The following is a 13,055-nucleotide window of genomic DNA, read 5'->3' on the forward strand; positions in this document are numbered from 1 at the left end:
GGGGGGGGGGGGGGGAGATGGGCGCGAACGTGGGCATGCTGGAAGGGGGGAGAGACGGGTGCGAAAGCAGTGTGGTATAGTGGTTAAGAGCATGGGACTAGGACTCAGACGACCTGGGTTCTAGTCCCCACTCAGCCATGGAGCCAACTGGGTGACTTTGGGCCAGTCACAGACTCTCAGCCCAACCTACCTCACAGGGTTGTTGTTGTGAGGATAAGATGGAGGAGAAGAATGATGTAACTGCCTTGAGCCCTTTGTAGGAAAAAGGCAGGATATAAATAAATAAATAAATAAATAAATAGATTTTTGGCTTCTAGACTTTTACATCAATCCTACAATGTAGCCTTTCAAAATTAAGGTGAAGCATCTCCCCATACACCCACTTTTTATATCTGGACATTAGGTGTAACTGGGTTCTAACGGCTGAACAACCATTTTTACAAGATAGATTGTCTACCACAAATAAGCTTCCATAAACAGATGTCAACTGGACCAATAACAACTAATCAGTCTAGGTATTTGAATGGGAGAGCCCTCATAGCTTGGGAAAGTTGACATATTTTGCCCTCTCCAACTAAAAGGAAGTAGATGTGTGTGAAGAAGCAACAGTTGGGGTAGTTTTAGAAAAGCAAGAGATAAAAGCAGAAGTGGTGACTGAAGGTACCTTATGGTGCAGGGCTCTCTCTCTCTCCCTCTCTCTCTCTCACTCTGTAGTAAACTTAGATGGGACTGAATTCCTGCTACTGAGCAAGTGTGCGTGATGTTTGCACTGCCTGCATATTTATTAATGCAAGTAATACAGCAAGTGTTACGTTGCGTCTCCAGTGCTTTTTTTTCTCCAAAGGAAATCAAAATATGGCTGATTTCAGCCAGACTCAATTAAGCCACTGGCAAAATTCTTCCTGGATTTCTTGGAGTCAAAATTTTAACCTAGGTATTAGCATTCCACTACCCAGAGCAGATGACCAATTCACACACTTCCGTACACTTCCTGCAAAGAAACCAATAAGCACAAATCTGGTACATAGATCAGTGCAGGTGGGAGAGGGAGGGAGAGAGATGAAGAGCAGGTGGCCAGGAGTACAGAGCTGTGCCACACTGGGATCTCCTCTTGGGCAGAGCCTCAGAGGCGAGGCCCTTTTCTTGCAGATGCCGCTAAGGGTGGCAGCCTTAGGTGGCTTCTAAACAACAGATACCAGAGGGCACCACCCATTTGGGCCTACATCTGTGCCCTCCGCAGAGCAGCATGTTTCCTGCTGCCCCCATCACTTGCCATAGCAGGTCCCTCCTCAGTTTTGGTAGTGAGAGTGCTGCCACCAGGGAGAGAAAGGAAGGGGAGCAGTCGCCCCCCTCTTGCAACCACTGTAGAGGTGATGTTGAAGGGGGCCACATTGGCCATGCCTTTTCAGCCAGCTGTTCTGGTTTGGGCATTGGGGGCTTTTTTGGGGGGGATTTATAGTTGTACTTTATTGCTGCTTTATATTATGTATTATACTATTTGCATAACATATTTATGTTTTGATTTTTGCATTGCTTTTGTAAATAACAAAGTAATAACAAAGTAAATAACAAAATACAAATATTTTGTATTTTTGTTTTGATTATAATATTGTATTTTGTAATTGAATTTGTATTATTTCTGTTTGAATTATCTCTTGCAAGCTGCCCAGAGAGCCCTATGGGCTATGGGGCAGCATACAAATGTGATGATAATGATGATGAGTACCTGTAACCCATGTCTGTTCACAATAGATTCACACCTTTCCCCTCCTACACAGAACTGTTTTCTACATAGAAAATGCATAATACATGAAGGATCCCTTAGTTATCCACTCTTAGTTATCTCATTGTCTGCTGAGTAGCCCCTGAACCCTGTACCCTCTTGCAAATCAATATCCTCATTTATAGGAAGCTGAGAGCTTCTGGATGCTTGTGAGGTCCCCTCAAGAACTTCATTGCTTTCTCTTAATCTCCAGCTGTGTTTTGTTTTGAACACGGTTGCCTCAAGACTTTCTGCTGTGTGAGGCAAAGGACAAGATGGGTATCCCTCTCCATTCCAGGCAAAGAAGCCAGCCAGAATGGCCGTGGACTCTTGCATCAGCACCAGCAATGGGAAAGCACCTTCCATTGTGCCTGGGGCACCAGGATAGTTTAGGGAATTCAGGACTGGTCACAACACACAGACAGTCCTGTCCTCTAATGCCGTGCAGCCACTGCCTGCCAGTTAGCATCTGCTGCCTGGGGCAGCTGCCTCACTCTGCCTCATGATAGGGCTGCCCCTTTCTCAAAGAAACTTCTGTTGAGAGCCTTTTTCAAGTTGTACTTCAAACCCCAAACATAATTATACCACAGATGTCCTTTGCCCATCGGTTTATTGACACACCAAGAATTTTAATCACTATGCAACAACTTGCTAAAGTTCAATAAGGCTCATGAGGATTTGTGGAGCTATATGTAATCTAATTTATGATTTCATTGCCTGGCAGTAATGGGCCATCTGTGGTCCTATTCTACACTTTGCTCCATCTTTGCTTTTAATGTTTTGCTTAATAATTTTTTTCTGTTTAATCTATCCAGCTTAGATTTATAGAGCAGATGAAGTTGCAGACTTCATTTAATATCTGTAAACAAATGGTCCTGGATAACTTGTTACTGAAAGTAAACAGCAAAGAAGCAAATCATCTTGATTAGCTCTCTGTTTCCATAAAAGCCCATTTTCTTCAAAATGAATATCCAGATGCAGACTGAGTACTCTACATATTCCCACCTGGCTATTATCCTGAAATGACCTTGGTCTTAATCCAAAGATAAAGCAAATGTGCCCTTGCTCACGATCAACTTGGTTCTAGGGGAACATGATGCTTGCCTAGCCATAGTTCACAAGAATCCACAATCTGAATGGGATACATCAAATAGGAGAACTTTTTTCAATATCTGAAAAAAGATATTCATGAAGAAATGTGATACCCAAGCAACAGACATGAAACCCTGAGGAAAATGCATGGCCTGCGTGTGACAACAGAGCAACAGCCACACAGTCATTGTGCTAAAATTGCCACATTGGATAGAGAGGCCCTAAGACAGGAATAGGGGAACTCAAGCCCACTAGGCCACCCCATCCAGTCTCTGCAGCCTTAGCCAAGGCTCCTTGCATTCCCAAAGCTCGGACACCTTCAAACAGGGACAGGTGTGATTGTGGTGTAGCCTCAAAAAACACTGTTTCTCTCTGCATGGAGAAAGTAGACCAGCAGCTGACTTTGCTGGCCTCTCCCCCAATCAGAAAAGGGGAGGGAAAAGTGCAACCGGCTCAGGACTCAGCCGGCTCAAGGCACCGGCTGAAGCACAGCCAGCTTTGCTCCCTGCTGCTCTTCCACTACTGGCTGGCTTTCGCCATGACAAGAAGCACAGAACAAATGGTCTGTGTTGCTCTCAGCATAGAGAATGGGGTGGATGATAGGCCTGCCTGCCTTCTGAAGTCATTCAGACCAGTGGATTAGTTCCTGGAAGTGATCCAGCCCCTGAAACAACTTCTTTCCCCACTCATGCACTATGTCATTTGAATATAATTCTTGCTTACCATTTGTTGCTGATATGCTAGGGCAGATTGAAAACTGAATATTGGAAGACAAATCCATTTTAGTGACAGCTTTTAGTTTATCTCCATCACTCCAGGATGGATATCTGTTGATGGTCACCTCCATCCTGTGAGAGACAGGCAAGTACTGGAGTACCTACAAGTATAAGCAAAGTTAGCATTCATTACTTGTATTCAAAGCAGGAGGAGGAAAAAGAAGCAAATGCAACTTTCTTATACAAACATAACCTAAATGTTTCCTCCCAAGGAACCATAAAAATTGTGGTATGTGGGATGCTAAGAGGAATTGACTGGGATTTCTGGCCTTTTCTCAGAAATACAGTCTGTTGGGTTCTCAGGCAGAAATTCTGAAACATGCTTTTGGCATCACGTCTTCAGGAAAAGATGCAGCATCTACTGTTCTCTGTTGCTTCTGAGAATGTTGCCTAATATTGTTGCTATTCATGAATGGAGTTGAAAATATAACAATGTTGTTTTTGACAGGAGGGTCAGAAGCTGCTGCATGTGCTGCTCTGGGGCTGTGAGTTAGTGGTTTGCTTCTGGTTTAGTTTTCCTGATCTAGCGACCAAAACCACTTTTGTGGAATTGGTTGCCAGTGACTGCAAGGAATACGCCCAGCACCTCTGCAGAGGCACCTCATCAAGACATGGGATTTAGTTCTGATTCAGGTGAGGAAGAGGTGGCTGAGAGGGCTGAGGCAGCAGGTGGTGTTAGGTGGAAATGTTCTTGATAGCTTTGAAAGCCATTCTGGAACTGTGGGAAGGAAAGAAGGAGGGAGGGAGGATTGGCGGTTTCAGACCACAGGGTTTGGCATTGAAGGAGGAGGAAGCAGCTGTTTTAGCACACCAGTCAAAGAGACTTGCTTCTCAAGAAACTTCTTCAGTAAAGGATCCACTCCACTAGAAGGGGATGGTTAGCACAGCTAGTTGGAAAGGGAGGGCTGCAACCTTTTCCTATCAGCCTGGCATCAAGGTTCTTTCCATAAGCTGCCTTATTTACAGAAGATAGCTATTGCCATTGCTGAAGCACCTAAGAAGCACCAGTTTAAAGCTCTTGCCAATAACAAAGCCTTAAGGGAGGCATTTCAAGCATTCTGAATAGGTGCGAATTGCACAAAAGCCAAGAAACCACCAAACAATGAGGGTATGGGGTCAGGAAAAGTGGTCATGGCCATCTGAGCAAAGTAAGAGAGCTTGACTGGATCTCTGGAGAATGAGGGTTGCCTCTGAGATTTTCCACCCTCAGACTAATATATGGAACAGTACATTAATAGCTATAAAATAGGTTTTACATGGAATGGTGAAAATCTATGCTCATTTTAGAATGCAGAAGCTTCTTATCAGAAGCTCACCAACTTACTGTTAGAAGCTCGCTAGTCTACCTTTCAGTTGAATAGCTATTCAGTACTGAATAGAGAACATATTCCTTGAATAAGATGAATCATTTTTTAAGCCATTAGGACTACGAGCAAGAATTGTTTAAGAAATTATATTGCCTGTTATACTGTTAGGATCTAAAATTATTTAGCGATACTCTGTTTAGCAAGGAAAGTATAGCAAAATGGTTTATATCCCATTTTATGCAAGTTATATTTTGCTGTGATCTGAAGTGGTCATTTGTTTTTGGAGTTTCTAAGAACAAATTAAAAATGGATCAAGATTTTTTCCCTTTCTTAATTCTTGTCAGTACATAATCAAAATGGAATCCTCTGAAAACAATTTCCGGTGCATGCTTTGTCTGAAGAACATAGATCAGCTATGAATAGTTAACTGGCAGCCCAAGGCTTCCTAAATGCTGGAACTGTGGTTTGAAGAAACTCCACAAGGGCCAAATCCATAACAACACTATAATAAGTACCAAGTCTTTTAACTCTAGCCTATTCACAAGTGGGGAAGAACCATCTTCCAAGGGACAGAATTAAGGTTTGCAATTCCAGCTTTCTCAGTGAAGGCTCACCATACTTAAAAAGGACCCAGACTTCTCACTGCCACCACCAAAGGCAGAATTTTAAACAAGAAAACATATTCCTGCTCAGAGTACCTCTGTTCCAGTTGACAAGTGCTGATGATGTATAGTGGGGGATCAAAGTTTCCATCAAGCAGCTGGTAATGATAATCTTACCCGGAGATAGTTGTGGATGGCCTTAACCGAGTGCCAATGACATATCAGCCATTGTGTGTAAATAGTCAGGTCTTCCCAGGTGACTAAATTTGTAGGATTCCCCTTTCCAGTTAGGAAGTTTTCCCGTGCAACTGAAAGTCTTGCAGCTCTTTGAACAGCATCATCATACTCCTGCATAATGTGAGCCACTTGTTTCTACAGAGAGGGTAGGAGGGAAAGAGAAGATCTTTTTCCGACAAAAGATGAATTAATTAGCTATACCAGAAAGGCTTAAAAAGTTTAGCTTTTTTCTTCCTCCACCTAAGTGTGACAATGTGTTCTTAAAGATATGTTTTATTTAACCTTTTCAAAAGGATTCCCATCCTTTAAAAATTTTTTTGCAGCTATCTTAAGGCTTCATAGTACAGACAACCAGAAGGGAGAATGCTCAGAATGCCGCAATGCTTTTCATAGAAATTTCCAAATGTTGCTAACTTCTCCATCACTGGTATGGCTTATGCAAGCCTTATCTTGTTATTAGTATCCTGAGCCCCTGGTCCTAGAACTGTTTAACACAGGCAGCAGACTTATTTGGCACAACTTCAATGGACTTTAGCATTTCAGATTGCTGGTGCAGGTAGTGGGCAGGAACAGAGAAAGAATCAGATTTAATATTACTGTACCATCAAGTACATGCATGTAGAAAACTAGCAGATCAAGTAGGGAGGTTATAGCCTAGTTGTTGTTTTACAAAAAAAGCTTTTATTCCTTGGTGAAGGAAAAGTGCCAGCTTTCAAGCATGTATGAAGAACATCATACTGCACATCATGTTTACTGAGTATTATAAAACTAATTTCAGTTTTATAGAAGGAAACCTATATTCACATTTACAGCCTTGTTACAAGTCAAATGCACATCTGAGCCTTTTTTCCTTTTCTGAAAGGAATCACATGGACCTATATTTAGTATTTCTGCAACTGTGAAAGTTCCATACCTGGTAGAGTGGATAGAGCTGCTCAATAACACGGCTGTGCTGACAGAATCTTTTCCATCTAAGCATGTGTAAATACTTGCTTTGGACCAAGTGTGTAATTCTGTCTGTAAAAAACTGTATCGAAAACAGATTACTGATTAAAACAAGCAGTATTGTTTCCAGAATAGTCTATACAAGAAAATATTTTAGAATATGTATGTGGAAAAGATTGTCCTAAGTAAAGATTTGTTGTTTGGTGATAATGCTTGTTTAGGATTTAGTCAGGGCTTTTTTTTTGTCATAGAACGCACCGGAACAGTGTTCTGGCACCTTTTTTTGATGGATTTTCCACATGAATTTGAATCGCCCTATCGGGCATAGCAGGTTGGCGGCAAAATCATTAAAATGGTGCATGCAGGCTGCTTGTGTGTCCGCACTGGTTGTGATGGTGCTGTTTGGTTTGTGATACTGCTCAGCTTGTGATTGGTCGTGTGGTTGCACGCTGAGTGCTTACTACGGGCGGCGACCATTATGTTTCATTACACAGTGTTGGTGTGTGTAGAGTGATTGGCTATGTGCAAAAGGTAAATAATTTCTTTATTTTAAAAAACCGTTGGTGAATTGAAAATCTTTTTTTAATTTTTAGTGTAAAAGTGTGACCCCAAATTTAAAAATGAAAAACATTACTAATTCTCAACCACCGGTCCTGCTAATAAAAAAGCCAGAATATTAAGAAATGAATATATATTTTTTTTAATAAAAGATTAACAAGATGTGAGTTCCGGCACCTTTTTTTTTAATACAAAAAAAGCACTGGATTTAGTTGTTTACACATTTAAATTGTAGTTGTTTTAGTGAGAAGATAGCCAGGATCCAATCACTCACAAATCTAGTTCTGTGAGATGAAGAAGATTTTCACCTTGTTCTAGAATAGTACTGCAGCCCTAATCATAAAGCTACTGTTGAAACTGAAGGGAAGCTGAGCCCTGGGGCCAAATCAGGCCCTTCTGGAGTCTCAGTGCAGCCCTCTGGGTTCTTTAGATGGCCATGCCCTCTTTCTCTTGATGCCACTTCTGCCACCAATGATCATTTGAGGGAGTCATAGCTTTTGTGCAGTTTTTTCTCCTTTCCAAAAGCCTGAAAAGCCTCTCTTAAGGCTTAGTTAGTAGCAGTAAGCATTTATTTGTGCTTTTTGCCCCACCCTATTTGTCTTCACCAGTCAGTGCTAGAGGAGATCAACCCAGACTGCTCTTTAGAAGGCCAGATAATGAAGATGAAACTCAAATACTTTGGCCACCTAATGAGATGGAAGGACTCCCTGCAGAAGAGCCTAATGTTGGGAACAACAGATGGCAAAAGAAAAAGGGGACGGCAGAGAATAAGGTGGCTAGATGGACTCACTGAAGCAGTTGGTGTGAGCTTAAGTGGACTCCAGGAGATGGTGGAGGACAGGAAGGCCTGGAGGAATGTTGTCCATGGGGTCGTGATGGGTCGGACACAACTTCGCGACTAACAACAACAACATTTGTCTTCAGCTCTGTCAACCACTGTATTGCAGCCTGAGAATTTCTCCAACACTGAATTTGATCCCCTGGCTAAAAGAGTTGCCCACCCTTGTGACAGAGAATGAGGAACACATGTGCAAAGGGGGAAGAAGAAAAAATCACTAGACCAGCACAAGTCCTAGCTTTCTTATGTGAACCTAAGCAACTCTTTGGAACTTACATTGTTTTCTTCTGCTCTGGCATGCAAAACCTGTGAGAAATGTACATGTAGCCAGTTTCTATGTAATGTGAAGAACAAACATAGAGAAAAGCAATTGTTATGCATTCCCCATTTCTCCAAAGTATGAGGATACAGAGAAGCTGAGCTACAGGATTTAGTTTCCTCCAGATGACAGAGAGAGCAGCATAATGGAAGTAAAGAGAATCCTACTTCAGGAAACACAGCAACTAACCCTGCATCAGAAGTTAGAAGCTCTTAGAACTTTTTTTGATCAAATTCAGCTAAGAGCTCCTAAATAACTATGCCTCCTACACACACACGCGCGCACACACACACCACTTTTTGCTCTATTCAAATAGAATTTGCCTTTTTTTCTGCCCTCTACAACTGCTTGAAGAACCTTGACATTACATAGCACCCTGGGAAATAGGTTTGAGCATTAAGCTACATTAATTATTAGGTCCTGTCAGGGAAATAGTCACTGCTTATCCCTGAAAGCTGGCAAGTAATCAACTGAACAAACAGTGTCAAATTGTAGTAAGCTTATGTTCTCACCATCTGCTACATGTAGACAGGTTATGCTTTGTTACCAACTGAAACTAACTAATGAGAGTGGCAAAATGGGTTTGAACATGTTTGGGATCCACTGACACTGTTTGCAAGAAGGCTCTAATACAGCTCTGGTGCAAAACACATAAAATGGGAGCGAAGCATCATTTAAAGATTTAGTAGCCATAATAGTAATGAGAGCAAATTCATGCTGAAAATTGCTAAGCAAACCTTCAAATCATAAAAATGGCAAACATTACCTGATGCAGTAATAAAGGTAAACTTTCCCATGTATATTCTCTTTTTAGACAGCTGTCTAGCTCCCTCTGCATGACTTCAGCTTGAATTACAAGAGGTTTTGCATCTGCTACCTGTAAAAGGCAGATAGAAAGACAAAATTAGGCAGCTCTGAAGTGAAATGTTCTCTACATATCCTAAGCACCTTTGATGAAGTGATTTGAGTATTACAGGTGTCAAAGGAACTTCCACTGACTACCAGATCCATTCTGGTCTAAAATTGAGAGCCCCAAAAGTGGGGAGGGGTGAAGTTCATTTTGATATAGTCTTTACTAGAAATTTCCTTCTCCTTTGTCAGTCTAATATCAATTGTGAACCTATAGGACAGGAGACTTGCTGCTGACAGGAAGGATGAGGAAAGTAATCCTAACATGGTAGCCATGTGTTCTACTTTATAAAGTGCATTCTTTGCTTTGAAGGTCTGCCAAAAGACAGTCCTCTATTTGAAGGACTGCCAAGTCTAAAGCCTGTTGAAAATAAAGAACCCTAAGAAGGAAAGAGTGCAAGGGCCTTGAAGTTATCTGTCAATAGTTAGCACCTGGATGGCAGACAAATGCACAGGCACACAAGTCATCTGGTTGGAGTCTGCCCCACTAGATGTACTGTATGTCTACTTAAATATAGTAATTATTTCTGCACCTATAAATCAGCATATGCAAATTTTTGTATAAATGGGAACATTGTGTGAACTTGGATCAGCTTTTTTCCTGTTTTCGGTGATGCCAAAGTGGGCATTCTAGGTGGAGTTGGAGACCGTGTGGTGGAGGAACTACAGCTTCCTAAGCCTGACCAGGTCATTGTGGCCAGAGTGGCAGATTGGTGTGGTGGTGTTTATGTCCACTGCTTCCTCCATGGTTTCTTTTTCCTTTCCCACTGATACAAATGGGATGGAAAATAACAATGCTAGCTCCATGCTGGTGTAGTTTGCAGCCCTGATCTGTAGGTATATAGGAAAATAAACATGAGATAGAAGATGGCAGTTTGAGCTGCAGTTTGCTTTGGTGATTCTTTTAGGATATGTTCTACTGGAACATTTCACAGTGATGCTTTCATCACTTACCTGTAAACATTTCTTCAGTGCCAACTCCCTTTCTTTTCTGAAATAGTCAATGTCTTTTGGAAGGGAAACAGAGCTATGAAAGAATACAAAAATAGCTTTAGACAAGTCCTAGACTTAGCATCTAGAGTTTAATATATTAGTGATTTTTAAAGTCTAAGAAATCTGTATCATTGATGTCAGCACTCTCCATAACATAAGACCTTTTACAATCAATTCAGCTCAGAGCTCATGCTCACTGCCATCCTGTCTATGATAACCGTCTTAGTTCTGCCCATTGGGACTTTCTTGCTCATAGCAAAATGGTCATCTGACTTATACATTAACTGCAAGAAAGGCAAATACTGGAGTACTTATTGGATTAATGAACATTTATTTATTTAACTTATTTAAAACATTTATATGTTGTCCTTTATGACAACATCTCAGGACGGCTTACAACATGCAGCACATTTTGTGGAAAGTTGCTGAATTGGTAAATTGATGCCATAATGGAATTAAACATTTTGAACAAAATGGCACTTTAAGCAGAATCCATTTGCTGCTTTAACATTCTAACAGTGTAATCCTATACATGCTTAGACCAAAAACAGAACAAAACATTCCGCCCACCCCACTGCAATTCCTAACATATACCAACTGGGGAATGTAGAAATTGTAGGACTGTTTCTGTCTAAACATTCCTAAGATTGCACTCTGATTCACTGATCTTCAGATGGTTACACCATTTCACACAACTGGGTCATGACCTTACCTAAGGGGAGGGGGTCACATAAACATAATGTCAGCTATTTTTTGGAGAAAGAAAAGCAAAAAGAAAAAAAAAAGATGGAGAGATGGGACAGGGAGGTAAAAAGAGGCTGACCGAGAAGTTGAAGGGGAGAGGGGAAAAGGGGAAACAAACAGAACCAAATGGAATGAGAAGGTAAAGATAAAGTGAGTAAAGTTAAAATGGCACTCAAGCTGAAAGCTGGAATTAAAGACCAAGACTGAAAAGACTGAAAGCCACCACCCTATTATGCTTGTCAAAACTGGAAAAACCAAGAACACTGTACAGAGGATGATGCTTGAAAGGCATCAGTGCTGAAGACTTTGTTCTTGGGTTGCATGGAAACAGAGCTATAAGCAGATTCCTTCTTGAAGGAAGCAAATATCTTTACCAGTGAGGTGCTCCCTGTAGGACCCCATTTCCTTCAATTTCTGTCTTCAGTTCCACCAACTGTACAGCTAATTCCTTTTCTACTTGCTGGACCCTCTCAGTTGAAGAGATCTTGTAAATTTCATCCATTCTGTCTTGTATGATAAAAAGAAACAGATGAGATGATAGTCCGACATTCATTTTCAGTAGTAAGCATAGCTGTGAAATCACTGATTTCTAGAAGCATGAGCATAAGTATATATCAAAATTAGGGGACCAAGGCAGAAATCAGTAATAATTTATGCTGGATATTTTTTCTTGTGGTGTAAGAACTAAAACATCAGATTTAGTTATGGATTACTGTTAGTCTAAATGAATTATCATAAGTACAGCTTCAAGCTAACCATATATTTATAAAATTGTATATACCACCTTTCTACACACAAAAATCCCTCAGATTACATCAATTATCACTGCATAAATTAAGCTGATCTGGATTTTAAAGTCCTCTGTTTACCTATAATCAGAAACACTGAATTTTATGCAAGTGAAGGGTCAGCAATTGATATGCAATATTATCAAGAAAGATGGAACTAAGGGCTCAAATTCTTCTTCTCTTCTTCAAGGAGAACCAGAAACCAGGATTCAGGGAAATCTTGCTCTTCTCTGACTAAACAGTATGCTTCCTGATGCATGCATCCCACTGAGATTTCACTTGTTTGAGCAGTCAAATCAACCAGAAATGGTTTGCCTTGTGTAGACATAGGCAACCTTGTGCCCTTCAAAATTTTGGATTACAATTTTCATTGACTGCAGCCAGTAGGGTATACAATCAGGGATTATGGAAATTATAGTGCAAAACAGCTAGAGGGCACCCGATTGCTTATACTTGGCTCACTTGTAAACCAAGACGAAATCCTGGGTTAGACATCTAGCTTGTAAAGGGAGCAAAAAGCCAGGATCCTGGGTTAGATGGCACAATATAGAAACCATTTGTTTTGCTTAGCGGCTCTTTCTAGTGGGTAAGAAACCAAACACTAGCAAACAGGCTTTGTGCTCCAAATGAATGGTAAGCCAGGATCTTCAAGAAGACTGGCTTACCATTCCATTGAACACTGCTACCATGCAACCTTGAGCAAGTCACTAGTTCCAGGCCCCCTTTGTCTCCCTATCTAAACCTGTATTTGACAAGATGGGGGCACTCACATTTATTGCTCAAATGTAAAACAGGTGGTAGGTGAGTTTTATGACAGAAAAAAAATAGATGAGCAGTGTATTGCTGCAGCCACTTTTCTTCCAACTTGACAGATACCAAAAGCAAATGGGGAAGGCAAGGAGAGATGGAACTAAACAGACAGACCAGAGAGATGTAAACCAGAGAGGGTTCAGATCTCTACTGCATGCCTCTGTTTGTCAAAAGCAGACAGACAGACATGTCTCTGACTGATATGTGACTAGGGCAAACAGCTGAGCAAACATGGATTTTCCTATTCCTGTATAGCCCCTATTCCCAAGCCTGCTGGAAGAAAACAGAACCTCTTGATCAGGGATGACTCATTGCTGTGTGCAAGCTGGAGCAATGGATCTGGATTGGGCTGATGTATAGAAGGGGTCAGTAAGA

At 41.2% G+C, this 13,055-nt stretch overlaps 1 protein-coding gene across 1 annotated transcript in view; it reads right to left on the reverse strand.

Moving 5' to 3' along the window:
- Positions 1-11,753, reverse strand: part of LOC123021727 (putative uncharacterized protein C6orf183) — an 18,666-nt gene extending 6,913 nt beyond the window's left edge. The window contains exons 1-6 of the mRNA XM_044426774.1: positions 11,457-11,753; positions 10,300-10,372; positions 9,203-9,313; positions 6,690-6,803; positions 5,717-5,911; positions 3,578-3,731 (exon numbers count right to left, since the gene is read on the reverse strand). Coding sequence (XP_044282709.1) covers positions 3,578-3,731; positions 5,717-5,911; positions 6,690-6,803; positions 9,203-9,313; positions 10,300-10,372; positions 11,457-11,635 — 826 coding nt within the window. The 5' untranslated portion in view covers positions 11,636-11,753. The remainder of the gene's footprint in view (positions 1-3,577; positions 3,732-5,716; positions 5,912-6,689; positions 6,804-9,202; positions 9,314-10,299; positions 10,373-11,456) is intronic.
- Positions 11,754-13,055: the final 1,302 nt, after the last annotated feature.

Source organism: Varanus komodoensis, unplaced genomic scaffold (genome assembly GCF_004798865.1).
Source record: "Varanus komodoensis strain SLA01 unplaced genomic scaffold, ASM479886v1 scaffold1, whole genome shotgun sequence".
Lineage (NCBI taxonomy): Eukaryota > Metazoa > Chordata > Lepidosauria > Squamata > Varanidae > Varanus > Varanus komodoensis.